Source organism: Anastrepha obliqua, chromosome 1 (genome assembly GCF_027943255.1).
Source record: "Anastrepha obliqua isolate idAnaObli1 chromosome 1, idAnaObli1_1.0, whole genome shotgun sequence".
Taxonomy (NCBI): domain Eukaryota; kingdom Metazoa; phylum Arthropoda; class Insecta; order Diptera; family Tephritidae; genus Anastrepha; species Anastrepha obliqua.
This window is the reverse complement of record NC_072892.1, coordinates 18,674,388-18,697,793: the sequence shown is the minus strand read 5'-3', so window position 1 is coordinate 18,697,793 and position 23,406 is coordinate 18,674,388. Positions and strand designations below refer to the sequence as shown.

At 38.0% G+C, this 23,406-nt stretch overlaps 1 protein-coding gene across 1 annotated transcript; it reads right to left on the bottom strand.

The window, feature by feature from the left end:
* Positions 1-11,907: 11,907 nt before the first annotated feature.
* On the bottom strand, positions 11,908-19,485 carry LOC129235496 (uncharacterized). Its single transcript, XM_054869364.1, has 4 exons — positions 19,102-19,485; positions 12,762-13,258; positions 12,326-12,692; positions 11,908-12,239 (listed from the first exon to the last, which is right to left on the bottom strand). The coding sequence occupies exons 1-4, from the start codon at positions 19,340-19,342 to the stop codon at positions 12,046-12,048; spliced, it is 1,299 nt and encodes a 432-aa protein (XP_054725339.1). The 5' UTR covers positions 19,343-19,485; the 3' UTR covers positions 11,908-12,045.
* Positions 19,486-23,406: the final 3,921 nt, after the last annotated feature.

Below are 23,406 nucleotides of genomic sequence, written 5' to 3'. Positions count from 1 at the left end.
TCATTAGCTTGTCGCTCGCGACAAAATTATTGGCCAAAAAAACAACTCTAGTTCGAACTATTAGAGCAAACAAAAGAGAACTACCCAAAGCAGTCAAACAAAGGAAGGATAAGATTCCTCGTTTTTCCACTCTGCGATATAAATTAGAGAATTGTGTTCTTACACTATATAAAAGCAAACTAAATAAAAGAGTAGCTGTTCTAAGTTCTAAGCATAAATTTGTGAAAATTGATAAAAGTAATAAAAAAATGTCACCGGAATCTATACAATTTTGTAACAGCACAAAATGTGGAGTTGATATGACGGATCAAATCGCCAGAAAATACACAGTAAAATCTAGTTCTCGTAGATGGCCCCTCCAAATATTTTTCAATATTTTAGATTTGGCTGTAATAAATGCTTGGATCCTTTACAAAGAAACAACTGGAATACAAATACAACGAAAAGAGTTCTTGTTTCAATTGGCAGAAAAGTTTTCCACTGAATACAGAGCTACAAGACAGAAAAATTCATCAGAACATGAAGACCCAAAAGATCAAAGATCAAGATGATGTTGCACATCAAATGCAACCCATTCTAACAAACGCAAAATTTGTCAAATACGACTTTGCCACAAAAACAAAACAAATAATATATGTGCAAAATGGCAAAAATATGTTTGCGGAAGATGTACACATAAAAAAATGTCCACCTTAATTTGCATAAAATGTACAAATAAAAATGAATAAATAATTTTTTTTTCAAGTGAAGTACATTTTTTTATTGTTAATATGTACTAATTACTGTAAATAATATAAAAAATATTAAAAATTAACCTTAAACAAATTTCTTTACACATTAGTTATTCTTTCCAAGGCTGGGAACGCTAGCTGATGCTTACATATTTCGGTTTGGTACAAAAGGAACTGCAAACGAGGGTACACTCCACTCTTGGTAATGGTAAAGGTAATGGTTGTACGGGTTAGATTAAGGCCTTTATGCACTGCCACCAGATTGATCTATTGTGCGCCCCTAATTACTTAGTTATAATTATTTAGTATACCGAGGAATCGAATCAGCTCCTTAAGAGGGAGCAATTGGATGATAAGTCTTCCTCCTCTAGTAGGTACGAGCCCAGGATTCTATGTCTCCTGTGCTTGTCAGTGCCTCACAGTTGGTGATTAAGTGTTCCATGGACTCCTCTTCATCACAGCAGAACTTGCATGGTCTTATACTAGACAATCCTATTGTGTTGAAGTGATTATTACAGGCCTGTGACCTATAAGTGCTCCAAAGAGTAATCTGAGGCCCATTTTATTTAGGGTTAGAGCAGATTTTGCTCTGTTGGCATTGACGTTCAAAGACTTTTTGAATTGATTAAGGCCATTTGTGCCGTTCCAGTGTTCTCTGATTTAGTTTGGATCAATTTTTTTGGTTTCCTTTTTTATATTATTTTTGTTAAGGCCGAAAAATAAATAGTCCTTCTGCCCCTTTTTTGGCATAAAAGTCTGCCTTCTCGTGTGCCTCATGTCATAATAGCCAAATCAGTGAGACCTGATTATGAGTGGCCAATTTATTGAGTGCATTGTTACACTTTTTTTTTGTTAGGACTTTTGACTTGAATGTGAAGTTATTCAAGGCTTTGAAAGTATTTTAATTTTTACTTTCTCGAACCCTCTTTTGGATATGATTTCCAATGTTTCCATTATGACGAAGATCTCCGCATGGAAAATTGTGGTACTCTCTACTGTTATGCAGTCATTATGCTAGTGAAATTCTAAAGATATTCTCTTACTTCGCTCTTACACCTTTGATTGGGTGTTTGACCGAGCTCGTCCGCCTATGTGTGGTGTGCGTATTAATGTTCTCCCACAAAATGGAGGGGCCTATAGTTGTAAGCCAACTCTAAACAGCAAATGGTTTTTATAAGCAGTTTTTCATTTTAGAAATCCCCTCTGAAGTTTGCCATTGCCTGCCGAGAGGCGACCGCTATTAGAAAAATATTTTTCTACCATTTTTCCTTTCATTTTGCTACCTGAATAGTTCCTTCTATCGATGCTTTCGCAGGCAATATGACATGGGACATCCTCCTGCTTCAGCCAAAGGCCATTCAAATCATGTACGCCTACATAGACACGCCATTCTCTTCGGATTTCAAGAGTTTCCTTCAACAGTTTTTCTTCCAAAGGAACAGTGGCAAGTCTCAAGAAGGGAACATCACTTGATTGCCAAACCTCTTTATGGGCATTTTTCACCGCCCACTTTTTTATGTTATTTATAAATTTCCACAATTTGCTTTACATTTTTATTTAAATACATCCTTTCATACTCGTACACGTTTTGTTTGTATTTTTAAGGTATTTCTGTTTGTTTTGCCCAGCGGCATGAGTTGCTTAACGCGAATCTTAATGGCATGCCATTATTTAGTGACTACCGACAAATGCTCAGGCGTCGAGCTTGCATGTAAACATCATTTCAAACACCTTCCAGCGCAAGCAGAATTTATTTAATTTATTCATTTGTGCCTGCCAGATAAGAAAAATGATTATGCTGGGGCATCAATACACAGAAAGAGCAACAAGAGAACTCGCCCAAATTTTAGAATAAGCCGCATCTTTTTCGCTTGCGTACACTTCAAGTGCGAAACAATGTGGGCCTCATCCTACGCAGATGATGTGGAGTTCAACGTATTTGTATTTGAATGCAGAGGCACTGATGGTGTACTGGTGGCCAGTTTAGCGTACTCGTGGCCAAGTTCAAGCAACTTGATTGTTGGTAACTAAATTTAAGGCAGACGCTATCGCCAGGTATCCATCCTCAGTTGGTAGGCCTAGCGGTTGTCAGGCGGTAGTTGTGCACCGGCTGATATCGTGTTATTGGCAGGCTAGCATGGCAGCTACTCCGCAGATGGCAGGAAGTTCATCGCCGTGTTTGGCGTAGCAGCACCATTCGAATTCGCCACCTACCACAACTGGTTGGTGCTACAAGTTGCTGGTGCCTGCATAATAACCAACAGAAAGAACGTATTTTGCTATACATTAGTTTAGCCCTTCGACAGCCGACTCAGCTATTGTGCTGATAATCGCTTCTCTTCGTCACCTTACAAGTTCTAACTCGTGTAGCGACAAAGTTATGCTGCAGCTCAAAATTGCTCACGGCGTCGGAAGGTAAAACGGAAAACACTCATCTGCGGCTTGTAATCGTGCAGGAAATTATGGCACTTTGTTTCCGTAGATGAATGAGCGAATGGATGAAAAGACTTTAAAGAAAATTTAAATTGACTATGAGGTGAATATGAAAGGGTGCAAGATGAAAAAGGCATACGAGTAGCTTTAAGCTGCGACATTTTTCTATAACTACAGGTCACACAGCCTTTGAATTTGCTATGCATGATTAAATATGTAAAAATCGGCAATTTTAATGTTCGTAGCAATGCGCTTTGTGCGGAGCTCAACAATACACCTACGAGTAGCTCGTAGATGGCAGCACTGACGACAGCACTGTGCCAATTGGTCCGCCGCACAGCTTTGTTTCCCCTTTTTATGCTCTAATTTACGGCCACCCTTAACCCAACCAGCCCCAGATGTCAATTGCGTTTTTGCTTGTTAAATAATCTCTTTGTATATCAGCCGGCTTATCGAAGTTAATCGAGCTTCTGCACCTGTGACCGGTACAGCTCGGATGCGGCTTTGTTCTTTCGTTGGCAGCAATCACTGTGTATCTAATAAATTTCCATAGGAATGAGCAGATCTCTCCTCTTTGCCATTTCCGCTCACTGCACATCGCCATGAACTTTGGCTGTTTGTCAGTTTTATTGTTGCCGGGCCTATTTTTATCAACTTTCATGTATTCCTTTTGTATGTCACTCATGGGGCTTACAACCTCAATTTTTCAGGCTGCTCTGAACGTGGAGGGTTATTAAGTCGGCAGAAATTGTTTGTTTTCCTTTTGTCCTTAACTCTGTGTTGGTTGTATAGCGAAGCTTCTCCGCCAATTAGTGGTGTGCTTTGTGAAACAGAGGGACCTACAGCTTTTGTGCCGTCTCCGAAGGAAAAATTGTCCCTTATAAGGAGTCTTTTCAAGACAGAAATACACATGGAAGTTTATTTACCATTGCCTGCCGAGAAAAAAAATGTCCTAACATTTCGGTGTTTCGTGACCGCAGCAAGTTTCGAGCTGAGGTACTACAGAATGGTAGTCACGCACAAACCCATTCGGCCATGGCGGCAATAACATAGCAGAATATTTGTTGTCTAAAACAAAAAACCAGCAAAACATAAAAATTCATTGTTTTCATTTCTTTTCGTTTAAGTGCAACACATTTTTCTCTTTATTATTAAAGTCGATTATGTTTTTTTTTTTTGTTAAAAAGAGTTTTATTGTACTCTTAATTTTAATGCTCTTTGTTGCTGCAATGGATATTTTTGCGTTGTCAGTACCGTTTTCATACAAATTAACATCTTGATCCTTTGTCAAATCACTCGAGCGTGGCAGTAGTCGTACATGGCCGCGCATCCTTACGACACATACATTAATACACATACACACCCACGGATAGCCAAGCACGAAATCATCCATTCCTACACTCACTCATTGGCATGCTTAGGGAGCACAGGGCGATATGCATGCAATGAAACCTACGATTACAGATAGCAATGAATTCAGTGGATGTGGAGCACATACATAGAAGCACGTTCGGACTCGTGCACTTATATATACATATATACATATATACATATAGATGTGTGTATATATATATATATATAGATAAATAGGGGAAAAGAGCAGCAGGGACACAATTATAAGTATATATACATACATATATAGATATACTTATACATACACACATGTGACAAAAGTTTATACATACATTTGTATTCGGTGCATTGTCCTTTGTCCTTGCGGTGCTGAATTGCATCCCCCATCACAAGAATTTCCCGTTAATACGGCGAACTGCTCCCATCCATATACAATCCCGTTGCTCTAGCTTTGTACCTCCATTGGTGCTGCTTTAGTCATAAACATTGAAGCCATTTGTTGTTACTTCGAAATGTGCAGCGAATGCTTTCAAGTTTAAAGTAATCCAGTGCAATAATGGCTAAAGTAGTTTTTTATTTTCGAAATAGGGGCAAAGTTCTGGTACGAGCTTTGCTTTGAATTTATGAATCACAAACACTTACAATGGGAAATTATTCGGAAAAAGAATCCTTAATTCTGCCTCTCCACAACATTTTCATGTTTGCGTTACAAATAGTGGTATTTTAAACTAAGATTAACGGTAAACTATTTTATATAAATACTAGGTTATTTGTTATTGCAACGGCATTAGAAATCCCCCAGATGTTAAAGTGTCAGTTCTTGACCGTAGTTAAGTCCAAGTCATTCCCATAGCGTAGAAGCGATGATTGCTCAAGATACTATCGACTGACCACGTTTCTAATGAAGAAGTGCTGCGAAGAGTTCACGGCGACAGACAACTAATCAAGCGCAGCAAACGACGAAAAACTTGATATTTGGGGCAATAAAGTTTATGTAGACTAGGCAGCTTTCACTTCTTGCACCGGCTGTGCAGTCAACTTATGCACGCCTGCACATACTTACAGGGTCCGGCACTCGAAGTGTAACCAAATAAAAACGCCACAAATTTAGTTTGGAAAACTACTTTTATTCAATTCAAAGTAAAAAATCTGTGCAAATAATATAAAATTAACAACCAAATTACTTTTGCTCGATATGACTACCTTTTGCCTTAACTATGGCCTTGAAACGGTCCATCAATGAATCGCAAGCTGCCCGAATGTAACTTGCAGGTATTTTGGCCTACATGCGGGCAGTGGCTTTATTCAGCGCCTCGAGACTGGTGAATCTTTTAATTCGGACTTTGCTCTGCAAAATGGCTCAAAGAGAATACTCCATCAGACTCGCGTCTGGTGAATTTAAGAGCCATTGTGTGGATGTTATGAAGTTCGGAACGTTGTGTTTTAGCCATTCTTGATTCACTCGAGCTTTGTGAGGCGGTGCGAAATCCTGTTGAAACGTCCATGGTCTGCCACCGAAATATTTGTCTGCCCACGACTTCAAAGCAACCTCCAGAATACTTTTTCGATAATATTTCGCAGTTACCTTGACGCCAGGCTGAATTAAAACGATTGGAGAGCACCCATCTGCGGTAACAGCGGCCCCCGTTACCTGTGCGGGTGCTGCTTCCTGATGGCGAGTTTACGAATTGCTCAATTTGAAAAATTTTCTCGTCAGAACACAGAATGTTCAGAAATTGACCGCTTTCGGCCAAACGCAGCAACTCCTTCGCTTTCTCTAGTCTGGCTTGTTGCTGCTTTGGTGTGAAGTCATGCGCCTTTTGGATCTTGTAAGGCTTGACTTTGAGATAATTTTTCAGTATGTGGCCGATGCTACGGTCAGATATTTTCAGTCTTTTCGCCATTTGATAGGCACGTCGACGGGGATTTCGCTCAAGTCGTTTCTTCACTTTTTGAACCATTTCACGTGACGTTGCAATCTTTTGATGACCACCTCCATGACGTTTCGCGATGCTACCAAAATCGTTGTAACGAGTAATGGTGTGATAAACAAAAACTTTATTTACTTTAAGGCGGGAAACCGGTTTAGGAGGCCAAAATTTTTGTGTTTTTAGAGAATTTTTTGAAGAAAGAGGGAATAATCAAAAATTGTTTAAGATTAGAGGATATTTTATTTATATTTTTAGGTACACTTTAAAATTTTTTTGAAGCTATTTGCGCGGGAGATAGTGGCGTAAGAGCGTGCTGTCCATGGACGATCGCCATCCGAGTGTCTTGCTGGTGGGAGTTCCTGAAGTTGCAATTTTTCTCCGAAATCAACAGCAATTTTTTTATTTACAACATATTTCCTAAGAATATGAACCTAATTGTATTAAAAAAATATTGAGAATTGCATGCTTCTGAGGCGCTTGAAAACAAAGCAATTTTTATACCATATTTTTTCATCTATGTTGCTTAAAAAACATATTGTAAATAATAATATAATATAATCCCAGAATTAGGTGTATATAGATTAGAATTGAATAAAGAAAAAATCCCGAAAAATTTTAGAACGATTCGTCGATAACTTTTTAAGCTAGAATGCCCACCAGTTGAAAAAAAGTAGTTTCGAGAAAAACGTCGTTCTAACTAACGCGCGCTACGGTGCGGAACCGACGGCCAGTCACTTAAGTGCTCATAGAATCGGGAATAATGCGAATTTCGCTCTAAAAGTTTTACCACATATTCTTGAGTAGTTATACTAACGATTTATGCAATAAAAAAAGACGAATTTTTTTTATCGCTCTAAACCGGTTTCCCGCCTTAAGGTGCTCGAGCTAACGAACAATCGCTGGTTGTGATTTTCCAGTCAAATGCAAATCATGCAATCACATTATTACGTTTGAAATCTTTTACTGCTTCCGCGCGCTTGTAAACAATATTCTGGACTGTCATTTAGCCAACCAGCAGACAGCTGATGCCCGTTACACTTCGGGTGCCTGACCCTGTACATACTTGAATATACTCAGTGATAGAATCATCACTAAAGCTCTCAATAACATTCGTCCATTTTGCATACGGGTATAACAGCTGAAATACTAGAAATAATGTAAGCCATTTAAAGCAGCTCCTTTGCAACTTTTGTGCGTGTGTGCCTGTTATGCATTTGTATGTAAGTATGTAAGTCGTGAAAGGGGTAAACTTTCGAATTCGGCCAACCGCGCAGCCTTCTAAAAGTTGATTTTAAGCTTGTGAGTGTGTGCTGCACACTCCGTCACTTTTTGCTATGCGGCAGTGTCTTTGCACGGCTTCACGCGTCGGCCAACACTTCAGCTGCAATTTCAGCGCCGGTGCGAAGTAATGAATGGAGAGGAAAAGGTAAAATAAATGAAAAATTCTTTTGTGGTTTCTCGTTTACCTTTCCAACTTCTTTGCAACTATCAACTGTAGCGTAGAGAGTTTGTGCTTTTACTGTTTAAACTACAAAATTTGCAATCTAATAGCGGCTAAGCTCAGGCTTTATTTTTAAATGAATGTCAAAATAGTGGAAATAATCTGGCAATTTTATGGGATTCAGTGTATTGAGTAAGCAAGTAATAAAAACTCTCAAGTGTGTTCAGATTGATCTCACGACGTTTGACTGCTTTGCCACGCACAAGCACCTGAAGTTTTGTACACTGCTTCATAATCATTTAACTAATGTGAGGATTGATTTGGAATTTAACGGCACTTAGCCCTGGATTTCTTAATTTTTTATTGTTACTTAAAAATTATATTTTGAGGCTACAGCTGATCCCATACCTTTTCTCTGAGAGGGACCTATAGCTACTAACTTCGTCTACATTTTTGATATCATCATTTTAGCAATGCGTCACCTTCTACGAGATGTTGCATGTCATTACTTTTGTCAGCCATCGGCAGATCTTAGGTTACTGATTAGTTCGGCCTTGACTTTTATTCCACTGTGGACTGATGGCAAAGCTTCTTCAGAGATATATTTCGCGTATATGGATATTGAAGAGCATTGGTGATAAAATATATCCTTGGCGAACTCCCTTCTTGATTGCAATATCACTCGTCACATCATTTTTTAGTCTTAAGTTCGCAGTTTGACCCCAATGCAAGTTGGAAATGCAGCTTATATTTTTCACTTTCAGTTTTGCGTGAGGTGAATTTTCAAAAAATATCTTTCTGCACGTCAATACAGCTTTGCCTAGAACTTGAAGACTGAAAAAAGCTTCACGCAAAAATAAATAAAGGGTGGTTAAACTTTAAGAGCCAATGTTGAATGTAAACCACACCTAAACGTCAAGTTTTTTCTGCATTCTATTTAACATTTTTCAATTTCAGATTAATTCAATTTGAATCGTGGAAAGATACACAATCGAGCAACGCGTTAAAGTTATTCAGGCTTATTATGAAAACGGGCGTTCAAATCAAAATGCATATCGCGCACTTCGTGAAGAAAATCATCTTCAGTGATGAGGCACATTTTTACCTCCGTGGATTCGTTAATAAGCAGAATTGCAGCATTTGAGCGAATGATAATCCAAGAGTGATTGCTGAAAAACCAATGCACCCACAAAAGTGACTGTTTGGTGCGGCTTACGGGCCGCCGGCATCATTGGCCCGTATTTTTTCCACAATGAGGTCGGTCAGGCAGTTACTGTGAATAGTGTTCGCTATCGTGAGATGATAACGAACTTTTTATGGCCCGAATTGGAAGATATGGATGTGGACGATATGTGGTTTCAACAGGACGGTGCCACTTGTCACACAGCTAACGAAATAATGGCTCTTTTGCGCGAAAAATTTGATGGTCGAATAATCTCACGTCGCGGCGATGTCACTTGGCTGCCAAGATCATGTGATTTGATACCGTTGGACTTCTTTCTTTGGGGTTGTACGGTCGATAAGCCAGCAACAATTCAAGAGCTAAAGGAGGAGATAATTCGGCACATTAACGGCATAGAACCTCAATTATGCCTCAGCGTCATCGAAAATTTGGACCATCGGATTTAGGTGTACCGCCGAAGCCGCGGCGGCCATTTGGCCGATATTTTGTTTCATGCATAATAGAGCTATACCAATATTATCATAATAGAGAGAAATGGCAATAATTTCGTAAAAAAATTGTATTTTATTCAAGATCAACACCGGGCCATGAAGTTTAAGCAGCCTTTATTTCATTTACATTCTTCTTTATGACACCAATAATAATTAACACAAAATTTTTTTGTTAACTTGCTCTCTATGCTTGCCAAATCAATACTGATTTCTGTGAGATAGGTTTATTGGTACTTTGGCCTTCCTGCCCAGTTTAAACCAACACGAACTTGTTAATATCGTCGACACATAATAATCGCGTATTGCTCACTAACAACACTAACAAATTCAAGCTTCCTCAAAGTTACCTGCAATGAAGATTTTTTTTAGATTTTCAGCCAGTTTAACTGCAAGTAAAATAAATTTTTATGAAGTAGGTGATAAGATAATTCGTGGCCACGCGTAAGTAAAAGCCTCTTATCAGTTGCCTGAGTAATGCACATTTACGTAGATAAATACAAATGCCCCTAACAGTGAGTTGAGCGAATATAGTAAAAATAAACTAAAAAGTGTTGGCCAAATTAAGGGGTTAGTCTACTTTGTCACTTTAAAATTTTTCAATTTTTTTTTTTTGCATAATTTGAAAGTATATATATCCAGAAATATTGTGTAAAAATTTTAAGAAAATCCGAGCACTCTAACTATTTTTTTTTTACCTGAACATCATTTCGTCTACCTGCGCGTATAGCGTGCATTAAAAACTTTAAACGCGTTTTTCTCAAAACAACGTTTTCAAAATCTAGCTCCACTGTATCTCAAAAACTAATCAACCGATTTTCATAAAATTTGGATCACCTATTCTAGACATAATTTGCACCAAATTGACGCTCGGGGGTTTTGAAATTTTAAATTTTTACTATATATTTTTTTTAAATATGCGAAAAAAAAACCGTTCTATCAAAAATTTTCCATTTTTATCAGCCATTTTTTTTGTCTTCATTAAAACCTAATATCCGAGGGTCATTTTGTAGCCAGTATCTTACTGAATCTGAAACATTTTGATTTTTTTGTTTCAGACAAGCCGTTCTTGAGTTCTGATGGAGCTGCCTCACCAACCCATGTTTGAGACGTTACGCTTCACTGCTATTTTTTTACTAAAAATACTATAAAATTGAATAAAAAAAAATTTATTTCTGAATTTTAAGACTTTATTTAATAAATCAAACAAATCTTATATTACTATCATTTATAGTTTTCTCAAAAAAAAAATCACGAATATAGCCTTTTTTTCGAGTCTCCAAAGTAGACTGACCCCTTAATATATATGCACACCCAACCTACCTGTTCGATATAAGTTCGTGCGTCTTTTAAAGGTGGTTTTAAAATTAATAAAAAAGATGTTTAAAGTATTTATTAATCAGTAATATATTTTCCTTCATTATTTACAATGTCTTCCCAACGTTTAGGCAACTTTTTAATTCTTTGCTCAAAAAATTGTTTGTCCTTGAAGCCAAAATACGCTTCGATATCCCTTTTTATAGCTTCTTTTGAGGAGTAGTTCTTGTTACTCATATGGGATTGAAGTCCACGGAAAAGGTGATAATCACAAGGTGGAATATCCGGAGAGCTCGTTCAGCTTGCCTAATGTTTGCCTTGCGGTATGAGGTCTTGCGTTGTCGTGGTGAAACAAAACTTTGCGTATATTCACTAAAGACGGTCGATTTTTTTTAAATGCCTCATTCAGGTTTGATAGCTGATGGGAATAATAGTCAGCAGTTATCGTCTGGTTTGGTTCCAGAAGCTCATAATAAACAATACCGGCCATATACCCCCAAATAAACAGGAGAATCTTCTTGGGGTGAAGGCCATCTCTAGGCGTCGGTTCTTGTGTTTCATCTTTATCTAACCATTGGCGTTTGCGAACAGGATTATTGTGAAATACCCATTTTTCATCACCAGTATCGATTCAGTTCAAAAAACTTTCATTTTCAAGCCGTTGCAGCAGCTGAGAACACACATTCACTCTCTGCTGAAGGTTGGCGACGGAAAGTCTATGCGGAACCCATTTTCCCACGATTGAAACCTTTCCCAACTGAACCCGGTGCCTGTGGACTGTTCCATGCAATGAATTTAACTTCTGAGCTATCATATCGACTGTCAATTTGGGTCAGCTTCCACGAGTTCGAGCAAGGCGTCGGAGTGAAACACTTCAGGATGACCAGCGCGCGGGGCATCCTTCACGTCGCAGTTACCACTTCGGAATTTTGAAGACCACTTTAGCGCAGTCCTTAAACTCCTTTCGGTGAACAGTGTTTATTTCTGCAGCAGCAGCTGTTGCACTTCAAACACCAAGGCAAAACCAACCTTTACAGATTATTTGTGTGCTCATTTACAGGTATTTACATTTATTCTATTTATGAATTAATTGGTTTATAATACTTTTGTAAACATAGCATTAAAAATTTAACAACAAAAATCAGTAACAACTCGGATTTCTTAGATCTCACATTTCGAAGACGCCACGATTGTTCATAAAAGGCACTAGAATTTCCATGTGTTTGCGATAGCTGGGATTCGTGTACAAAGCATTTCTAAATCGAACTCCAGCATCCGTATCCCCAAGAAAACTATCCATATTTGCATCGCTATTAGACTCCAATAAGGCCGCTGCCATAACACCCAAAGCCGCTGAAAAACCTAGTAAAAGTAATCAAAATAAAAAAAAAAAAATCAGAAGAATTAATGTTATTTAATTAGATTTTCTCTAAACCCCAGTAACTAACCCCACAAGCCGTATTTTATCATTGCGATATGAATTTCTTTCAACGTCGGCAGCTTTTTAGGGTACTTTAAAAGCTTCAAGTTCTTCACTAAGTTATCATGATAGAATTTGATAAAATAATCGAATCGGTTCACTTTCAAATCGAGGCGCGTAGATGAGGTTAAGAAGTAATGCAAGTCCTTCGCTGGTGAGCCATAGTTGATCATCTGGTAGTCGACGATTAGTGTGTCTTCGATCTTACCCTCGCTGTCATATTTAAACATGACATTGTTGCACCAACAGTCGCCATGGTTCAAAACGTTGAACTCACTTGGATCGTAACCTGATGTGCGTAATAATTCGCCCATCATCTTATCAAGAGTATTTGCCTACACATAAAAAAATGTCAGTATAAATAAATATCTAATCTATGCGTAAGAAACCAATTGCTCGCTTACCACGCTGCCGATGTAAGCTCCACTTCCCTCTATAGCCTTTACAGACTCCAAAACGAGTGATTTAATTGAAACCATAAAACTCTCAAAGGAATCGAGCGACGATTCTGTGTACATGCCTTTCATAAATAGCTCCGGGTATAGTCCCTTGGTTTCGACACGCACGGCAGAGGCTGCATGCCATTGCGCTAAACGCTCAAGCACCGCCTTCGTATGCTCCAAATCAAGCCCTTCTAAACGGTTGGCATTTTTGTAGCCGAATGGGCGCAGGTCTTGCAACAAAATTACGCCAAACTCTGAAGGAGTCTCGATATTATGGCATTTTGCCGAAAAATTCAACTCGATGCCGGACAATCGGTACAGTAGTTCAAACTCGGGCACAACTTCATGGTACATCCTATGTTCGACCTCGAAAATATTATGTTTACGCATTATATCCTGGAATACTTCGTTTTGTTGGGGTAACTTCAGCATGTACGAGAGCGATTTGGGCGTGCCATCTACGGTAGAAGATAACGGGATTCATATTAAATTTATGTGTTTATAGATATTAACTTGGGGAAAAAGAAATCCATTATTTTTGCGAAAAATTTTTACGCAAATGGTTTAAAACTGGTTTATGGTTGATCTTTCGCTTCTGGACGACTACTAAAATGTGGGTCAACGTAGGATTATTTTGGTGCGCAACTAAGTTCCCGCTGTTTGTCAATAGATGCCGCCAGCAGTGTGTGCTAGTCGATTCTAACATAACCTAAACGCCATACGCCAAGCTTAGACACATAGTAAACAAACTGCTTCGACACATTAGTGATTTTGTTTTGGTATCATCTACTGACGACCGTCCGCGTGAAGGAGGGCCAAAAACTTTCGAAGACGCTGAATTAGAGGCTGGAGGCATTGCTCAATGAGGATCCGTGTCAAACGCAAGGAGAGCTTGCTTCAGTATTAGGAGTTACCCGCCAATCCAATTTCCAAGCAATTGCATGCTTTGTGAATGATTCAGAAACAGGGGACTTGGGTTCCTTATGAGTTACAACCAAGGGATGTTGAACGCCGTTTTTTCGCCTGTGAACAACTGCTCCACTGGCAAAAAAGGAAGGGTTTTCTTCATCGCATCGTGGCGGGTGATGAAAAACGGAAAAATGGATTAACTACAGCAATCCAAAGAAAAGAAAGTCATGAGGACTGCCCGGTCATGTTTCTACGTCGTCGCCTCGGCCGAATATTCACGCTACGAAGGTTATGCTGTTATTTATGAACTGTTATGTTATGTTGTTTATTATGAACTGTTAAAACCAAGCGAAACCATCACTGGGGATTGGTATCGACTTCGATTGATGCGATTGAGCCAAGCACTGAGCGAGAAGCGGCCGCAATACGCGGAGAGGCATGAAAAAGTGATTCTACAGTCTGACAACGCTCGGCCTGACGTTGCGAAACTCGTTAAAACCTACCTGGAAACAGTGAAATGGGAAATCCTACCCCACCCGCCGTATTCTCCAGATATTGCGCCGCCGGATTATCACCTGCTCCGATCGATGGCACATGGTCTGGCTGACCACCAGTTCCATTCATATGAAGACATCAAAAAATGACTTGATCCGTGGATAGCCTCAAAAGATGAACATTTTTACCGCGACGGTATGAAAGATCTACCAGAAAGATGGGAAAAAGTAGTAGCCAGCGATGGGCTTTTCAGAATAAAGTTGTATTTCAATATTCAATTCACGCAAATTTTAAAAGGCGTTTCAGAGTAAAGTAAAATGCTTTTCAAACTTTAAACGCGTTTTTCTCAAAATGATGTTTTCCAAATCAGTGACCAACATTACTCGAAAATCCGCAATTTCAGCACGAGATTCTTAAATATATTTTTTAGTAATAGTCGAAGATTTTTTCTGACCGGTAAATATTTTTTTATAAACAATTTAAGGCCAAAATTTTGGTTAAAACTCGATTTTTTTGGTTTTTTTTTTGAGAAACCGCCATTTTGTCAAAAAAATTGATTTGCGTATTCCTTCGATTAATTATTAGATTTAATATTACTTCAACGAAATCTGTTTGGTTTTTTTTATTTCAGAGTATCCAGTTCAGAGATACGGGGTGTGTTCAAAAAGTATCGCGAATTTTGTGTTTTTTTTTTCAAAAATTATTTATTTATTCATTAATATCTATTTTGTCCACTTCAACCTAATCCCTATGAGCAGGGGCGTTATCGTGATGCAGGAGCCAATTTTTGTTCTTCCACAAATCCGGACGTTTCTGGCGGATTGCTTCGCGCAAATTGCGCATAACTTTCAGGTAATATTCCTTATTGACGGTTTTATCCTGAGGCAAGAACTGAAGATGCACAACGCCCCTGCAATCGAGGAAAACGGTAAGCAAAACTTTTACATTGGACCGGACTTGGCGCGCTTTTTTCGGTCTGGTCTTGGTTCGTGCGCCAGCTTCCATTGAAATGATTGAGCTTTGGTTTCACGTCATAACCATAAACCCACGATTCGTCACCAGTTATGACCCTCTGGAGCAAATTTGGGTCGTCGCGGACAAATTCCAACATTTTATTAGCAATGTTCATGCGATGCTGCTTTTGGTCGAAATTGAGCAGTTTTAGTACGAATTTTGCGGCGACCCGTCTCATGCCCAAATCATTGAAAAAAATTTAAATGCACGATAAACGTTGCTTTGGTCCAAAGTAGCTTCTCCGTATGACACCGCACTGAGTCAACATTCGGAATGCATCCGCGCACTTAATTTCGTTTTGCACACTAAATTTTACACAGGTTCTTTGATCCATTTTTTTGAATAGGTAAAAATCGAAGACAAGCAAAACGGCTGTCAACAATTTACTGAACATTCCAAATAGCCGAACTCGTCGGCATGAGTGAGAGACATGAGTACCAACATATCGCCAAAAAAAAATTGAAATTCGAATATACGTAACCTGCGAAAATTCAAAATTAGCGATACTTTTTGAACACACCTCATATAGCTATCACCGCAAAACGTCGTTTTTGCGAGGAGCTCCTAGATATCAGCTGTAGTTCCGTGCCAAATAAATATATTTACTAATATATATATATATATTTGGCGCGTACACCCTTTCTGGGTGTTTGGCCGAGCTTCTCCTTCTATTTGTGGTGTGCTTCTTAATGTTGTTCCACAAATGGAGGGACCTACAATTTCAAGCCAACTCCGAACTGCAAATATTTTTATGAGCTTTTTCATGGCAGAAATATACTCGGAGGTTTGCCATTGCCTGCAGGGGCGACCGCTATTAGAAGAAACTTTTTCTTAATTTTGATCTTTCACCGAGATTCGAACCGACTAATACTAAGTCTTAAAATACAGTTAAAAGATAGCATCAGATGTTTAAAAATTTTTAGATAAATAAATTTAAGAGTTTTCTAAGAAAAATTCGGGAAAATTCGCTTTTTACGGCCTTGTAACTGTATATAACCTCTTAAGCGCTTACAGCAAAAAACGCGCATCGACAATTGTCTATAGCCCGTAAAAACATTTGGCATCACTGATCAACAAATTCAAATGAATATTTATTGAAATAAACGACGCACTAAAAAATGCAAGCGGTAAAAAAGTGTTTAATTAATAAAAAATGTGTATTGATACACAACATCTTAATTGTTTTCAGAATTCCGAAAGTCTGTTGCACGACATCAACGTACGAGTATTTCTCCACTGTTGACATTGCGTGCGCTTATCGCTTCATACAAATTTTAAGCGCAGATACAAATGCGTATCAGAAAAACACAGCTATTAAAGGGGCGTTAGTTGTTTCCTTCAATCTTCGTCCAGTTCGAACTATTCATCTTGATGTTGTTGTTGCCGGCGAAGGGGTAAGCGCTATTTAAAAAAAAAAACTTCTGTCATTTGATGTTTCACAGCCACATTGGACTTCGAACCCGGAATGAACCGTCAGGTAGTCATGCAGAAAATCTACTGCGACCAAATATACATATTTCATAATATATCTACATACATACAGACACACACACGAACGAGTTTAGTTAATTATTTTAATTGCAATGGAGACGACTCGTAATGAGTAAAGCAAAATTATTAAGAGAATAAGTTAGCAATTAGTAGCGGTAAAAAAATTAAGCACACGAGTTGGGGGCTCATCATTATGATGCTCATAAAAACAACAACTAGTCGCTTTGTTCAGCACAAGGCGAATTTATTACAGGTGACAGCAAACACATATAAGTAAAACCCTACATGTATTTGTTGTTGCGTTTGGTCCAAGCATCACGTCAAAATCAGTAATCAAATGTAAATATACGAATGTAAACATACCAATACATACAAACAAAGCATATCATTTTGACGTAAGCCATACCTACGGCGAAAAATTCAGCTGGGTGAATGCTGTCACCTTAATAAATCCACCTTGGTTCAGCACAACAGGATTTATTTGAGTCTGCTTTTATGATAAACAAGCCGAGGTAGACTTGTACGCTTTGAATGCAAAAACGAGCAACAAAGAGAGAACGAATTGCTGTTTATGAAAAAAAAGCTTATTATAAAAATAAGCGTAGCTTAAAGCTTGATGCCTCTTTATGAGGGAAAATACGGTGGTCACACAATTTATTCGTACACCCTGCGTAGTACGTAAAGAACTTTAGTTTTGCGCAAAATATTTGCTGTGACAATATATTTCTTTTGGGGCACTGTAAGAATGTTACATTCATGATGAATTTCCGCAAACAAAACTCCCATTATTTCAACTCTCACTGAAGGGTACCAAGGAAAGCAGGAAAATGCTTCAAAACATTTATTCGTGCTCATGATATTGTTGCTGCAAAAGTAACAGTAAAATCGTTTGTGTTTTTACTAATATTGCAAAAAACGAAATAAGATTGTTTTTTCTTAGTTTTTATCGCCGATTCAGTTTCAGTTGCGCGTAATATCTCGATTGAAAGTGACAAAATGGGACGCAGTCCGGATTTACCATTAAAAATGCGTAAAATTGTTATTAAATTGTACTTGGAAAACCAGTCTCTGCACGAAATCGGCAAAAAAATTGGCAAATCGCATTCTACGGTGCAAAGCGTTATTGCTAATTACGTTAATACTGGTAAATTGGAAGTTAATCACCTCCAAGCCGGAAGGCAAGGCGAAAAATATTGACTCCACGTGAGGACCGCAACAAAGTAGCATCAGTCGCGCAAAATCCCAAAATAACCTCCACGATACTATGCCGAAATATTCAAGAGTCTTTGCATAAAAAAGTAAGCCCGTAATTGCCTGCTTAACGGTAGTTATCGTAGCAGAGTGGCACGTCAGATATTAATCGAAAGAAGAGATTGCAGTTCGCCAAACGCTATATAAATGAGCCAGATTATTTTTGGGGAAACGTCATATTCAATGATGCGTCGAAATTTAATGTTTCCGGATCAGATGGCCCTCAAAAAGTTTGGCGAAAAGAAAATAAAGAACAGAATGAAAAAACTCGTATTCTTACCGTTAAGCGGGGAGGAGGGGGTGCATAGTTGCATCTGGAGTAGGAAAAGTTGTTTTTATTGATGATAAAATGAAAAAACATCTGTATTTAAATATTTTGAAGAATAATTTGCGTTAAAGTGCCGTTAAACTTGGACTGGATGCTAAAGGGTTCTTGTTTCAACAAAACAATGACCCATCTTACCTCGTGCAAGAATGGCTTATTTACCACTATAAGCAGCTCAAAACTCCACCTCAATCACCGGAGCATGTGATGGGAAGTCTTAGAAAGGAGGAAAATCAAAAAGCACAAAATAACATCAAAGGCGTCATTAAAGGGTTTTAAGTGTTGAGTGGGAGAAAATTTCAGCTAATGAGACTAAGTATTGGTGAAAAGTATGCACCGACGTTTGGAAGCAGTTATTAAAGCTAAAGGCGGCCCAAAAAAGTCCTGAATACTCGTTTTTTCTATTATTTTTTAATAAAATATTCTTTATATGGTCTTGTATTTTTGCATGAAATTGTGCCTTATTTTGTTAATGCCTTAATTTCTCTAACTCCAGAAATTAATTTAGGAGTTTTTGTTCCTTAAATATTAAACAAAAAATGTTATTTTTTACGAATATATCCAAATTTTGTTCTTTTTTGTATAAATCGTACTAAGTATCAGCTGTATCTGTTTATAAACTGTGAGTGTACGAATAAATTGTGTGACCACTGTATATGAAGGCGCCCACCACAAATTACTCAATTATGATCTGCTAATACGCGTCGGAACTTATTATATAATAAAATTCTTATTACGATTCACATTTTGAATTTGATTGCACAAAAATGTGTTTTACACCGCAATTTTTCTCATCTAAAACTGACTGTTACTGACCTACTAATTCAATATCTATATTAACACGCAACATTATTGTGGCATAGTTTTCGCCAGCTGCTAGCGCTGGCTTAGCTTCGAAACTTTTGATACTTTTGTAATTTGCAACGGTATCTTTGAGCAATTTTTCAAAAAGTTCCGCCGTTAGCCACTTGGGATTTTCGAAATTTTGTACTGGCGTGCCATTTTTTGCTTCTGGTGCGGTATGCGATTTTTCTGTTTGTTCTACAGTTGAAGGCATCACTTTGTTTTTATGCACTGTCACTTAGTTTGACGAATATTTTATTGTTTATTTTATTATTTAATATCTTTTGCACCGTTTATGCCGTTCAGAGACTCGACCGTTTTCGTGCGCTCAACTGCTGTGAGTATTGGTACGCTTTGACGCTGTTTGTGGCGAATGTCTATTTATAACAAGTGTAGGTGCCATATATGCACGTGTGTGAGAGAGTAGAATAACTGCTCTTGAATACTTATTTGAGTGCGCAGAAAGCTTTACACTCGAGTTTCACAACAATCGCAATCAAATGTTTAGAAGATTGCATTAAATTTGTTAACGAGTAAACGCAGAAAAACACTTTGTTGTGTTTTTGTTTTTTTTTAGTTGAATATTTATGAGTTTCTACGTATGTATGGATGATACGAAATTCAAAATGTTATAAAATAGCTGCATAATTACTGTGTGATAAACGGGTTAAAATTTTCACTTGCTTTCCAATGCCACTAAGTGGTAGTTGTCATAAAACATTGTATTTATTTCCACAATTGTGGGATCATCGGAATAGCCGCTCGAGCATAACGAATAACCAGAAGTCACACGGTGCTAAGTCCATCGCAAACTCTGGTTATGGAAAACATTTATTGAGTTCTTAACATAAAATCACACTGCCCGAATGAATACTCATTTTTTATAGATATTTTTAGGGATTTTGTTTTTAAGAAAAGAAAATGAGATCGTTTTGATTTTATAATATGTTATCATTGAAGTTAAGGCATCAAATAGTATACAAAAACATTTTTTTTTTCTTTTTGACATATTTTTTTGTAGTAGTGTGGCACCAAAGTAAGCGTCTTAAAAAAACTTAGGTGGCTTGTAAATCGGATTTTGGCTCTTCAGGACATCTAAAACGAAGAAGTTAAACTTATTAATTTTCTGTAGGCTTGTCAATCTGGCAGGTGAAATTTTTTTTGAAAAATAGTAAAATGGCGGACTTTTGAAAAAAAGGTATGTTTTTCGGGTGGAAATCAAACTGTAGTATGCCCGCAAGGGCATCTCCCTCAAGCAGGTGACAGGTACGACGACCACGCGGACCCTAGTCAAGATGTCCCTCGTTTTAGCGACTTTGTAAGAGTTAGAAAGTGAGGAGGCTAAATCCCGCACATGTCTGTTCCCATATTGGGCGGTGTGTTGGTCAGTGTCTGTTCACCGTGTTAGGTGCGACTGTATGTAAAAAGCATGACCGGGCGCACTGGGACCCCCTGGATAGGTCGTTATGGCTTTCCACCAGCGACCTCAAAGGTGTGATGTGAGTTCGCTCTGCCAATGTGTTAGCTCCGGTGTACTATATATCAGTAACCAGCCGCCATGAACCCTGGTCAGGAAACGTTCATTGGGCAAAAGAGTAGTAGCTTTCGTTGCTCCGGGCGAGCGCCGGTCCGTCCGTATTTTCCGGGATCGGTAAAGCGTAGGTCAGACCTCAGGGAACTGGGGTAAGAGCATTGCATCCGAGGGTACAAACCCTTCTAACTGCAAAGGACGCAAGCACAGAAAGGGAAAAAATTGCATCTCCGCGACAAGAGCTTATTCTCAAAATGCGAGTTGAAGAAGAGGAAGCCGTAGAGAAATGTTTGAGAGTGCTTAGGGAGATGAAAGTAGTTATATTGAGGAGAAGGAATACATCCACGGAAATAAAGACCGGAGTTTCAGAGCTCGAAGAACTATTCGACGTCATGGAGAACTGCAGAAGAAGTTGGATTCAAGCTGAGAAAACCGGTAAAGGTCACCTCTTGCCGGACACATCAACGAAAGAAAAAGTTAAACTGATTCTTATTATGTAGACTTGTCATTCTGACAGATGCTGCAATAGAATTTTTTTTTTTGAAAAATAGCAAAATGGCGGACTTTTGAAAAAAAGGTATATTTTTCGGGTAGAACTCAGACTGTAGTATGAAAAGTTAGTAGCACCTGCCAGAACTACTTATGTGTGTGGAATAACTGATGAAAATTTGAGATCAGTCGGTTAAATAGAATTTGCTGTAGGTCGTTGACAGACCAGGAAAACGTTGTTTTGAGAAAAACACGTTTAACGTTTTCGAATAGATTTTCTTCACAAAATTCTTACTGACATTACTCGTCTATGCCTGGTGTGTATAATAATCCTTCGTTTTTTTTCGTAGGCATCATTTTCAGCAAGTTTTGCTGATCTACGACTTGACCGGGCCGCTTTAGAAGCCTTAGCTGCGTCTTTATCCGCCTTTGATGCCCGAGCGGCATTGTATTGCGTAGCGTAGCAAGCAGCGTCCGGACCGATTGTGACTCCCATAGTGTCCATAACTTTCAAAATATAATGAAATCCTTCATTGAAAGCGCATGCAGCTGTCAATATATTTTGGAGCCAAATCTCATACGCAATGGTTAACTGCTTCATTATTATTTTGTGTATTTTTGCCTAAGTAGCGTTTCAAAAGATCCTCCGACGAGAATTCTTCATACGCCGGCTTCAAAAGCTCGGCTCATCAAAAGCAGGCGGATGAACAAAAGTATGTTCCTTCTTTTCGGCTTTGATTTTTAACAATTTTTAACCAGGCTACTACCTAAAAATCCTGCGCATTCATTCAAGGTGATGCCACTAAACCAAGTGTCGGCAACCTTTTGAGTCGAAGGAGTCAAAAATTACAATTTACAAAATCTCAATGTTTTTAAAGCCGCTCAATGCACCCATCGATTAACTCCACTTTTTGATAAATCTTAAATTTAAGTGTCAAAGCACTTGGTGTAGTCATAACTTTTTATATTTATAATAACTTTCCTGAATAATAAATATGAGGACAAATTTTTTTGCCAACTAAATAATAAGTAATTTATTTTAGAAGCCATTTTGATTAACTCCCTACTCTAATATAAATCATTTCAGTAACGCCGTCTCTGTTCTGGTCGTGCATCAACGCTTATTTGTTTTTAAGCAGCCGAAGATGCTCTCTCCCTCTCAATAATATTCGTAACAAAATCGCATCGGTAAACAGAATAAAAAGAAGCACAATGCAAGCGGTAGTTAGTACAGCAGAGATCTCGCATGCTGAATGTTGCTGTGTACTTCTTAGTCTTTTCAACATTACTCCCAGATTTTTTTTTTGAAGAAATAAATATTATACCGTTATAATCAAGATGAGTGAGACTAATATTGTGAGTGAGGAAAGCAATGATGATTCTTCAATACGATTTATCAACAGAAATTCTGAGTTAAGAAGACGTTTATCGTTTTCCGCGGATTCATCGGATTGCAATAGTACAAACCCAAAAAACACATTGATTGGGACAAAAAGCAATCCTAATCCTGTTAAATGGATACGAAATTTACAAAAGCATAACATTTTGTCACCAGAGGATTGGTACCATATAAACAAAATATGTAAAAAGAAAGCGCCGTTTCAACTAATCTAAATGACTCACCAAGATTTTTTGTCAACAAAACCTTTAGCACAGTCTATCATTAACAGAGAAGTAACCGTCACAGGGCTGTCAGTAAATTGGCTCAAAATACGCTGCACAAAGTTAGAAAGGTCCAAACCCTATCTGATACAATTAAAATGTGACTATAATGAAGATACAGAATTTTAAGCCATTACTATAAGAAAATCTTTAGTGGGTAGACCGCAAAGTTTGAAAAATATAGATCAAGATGGAGAGACATGATGGACCAGTTAAAATTCATTCCTCCTGTTAAACACGACTACTATAAGAACTTGTCAGCAAATCGAAATGACAAATTCTAGCATACAGCTGATGAAGAAGACATTATTTATAATATTGCTGAATCATCCCAAAAATTAATGCCGCTAACATAAAGCTGCTATAAATTATTTACGAAAATTATTTTATAACCGAACTTCCAACATTCATTTTTATGGGAAAGCTGTAATAAAAATGCATAATAACTAACTTTTTCTGTAATAAAAACTTACAAATGAAAAGACTAAATTTAACTTTTTACTATTTTCAGTTGCCAAATCGATTAACGCCATCAGTCATATAAAAACTGTAACATTACTGATGATTGTTTGTTGGCTATTCTTTCTTATTAATTT

Coding starts and splice junctions, on each gene's coding strand:
- LOC129235496 (XM_054869364.1), bottom strand. CDS start 19,342: ATGCCTTCAACTGTAGAACAAACAGAAAAATCGCATACCGCACCAGAA. Junction 12,693..12,761: donor GAGCTTACATCGGCAGCGTG/GTAAGCGAGCAA, acceptor TTTTATGTGTAG/GCAAATACTCTTGATAAGAT. Junction 12,240..12,325: donor GATAAAATACGGCTTGTGGG/GTTAGTTACTGG, acceptor TACTTTTACTAG/GTTTTTCAGCGGCTTTGGGT.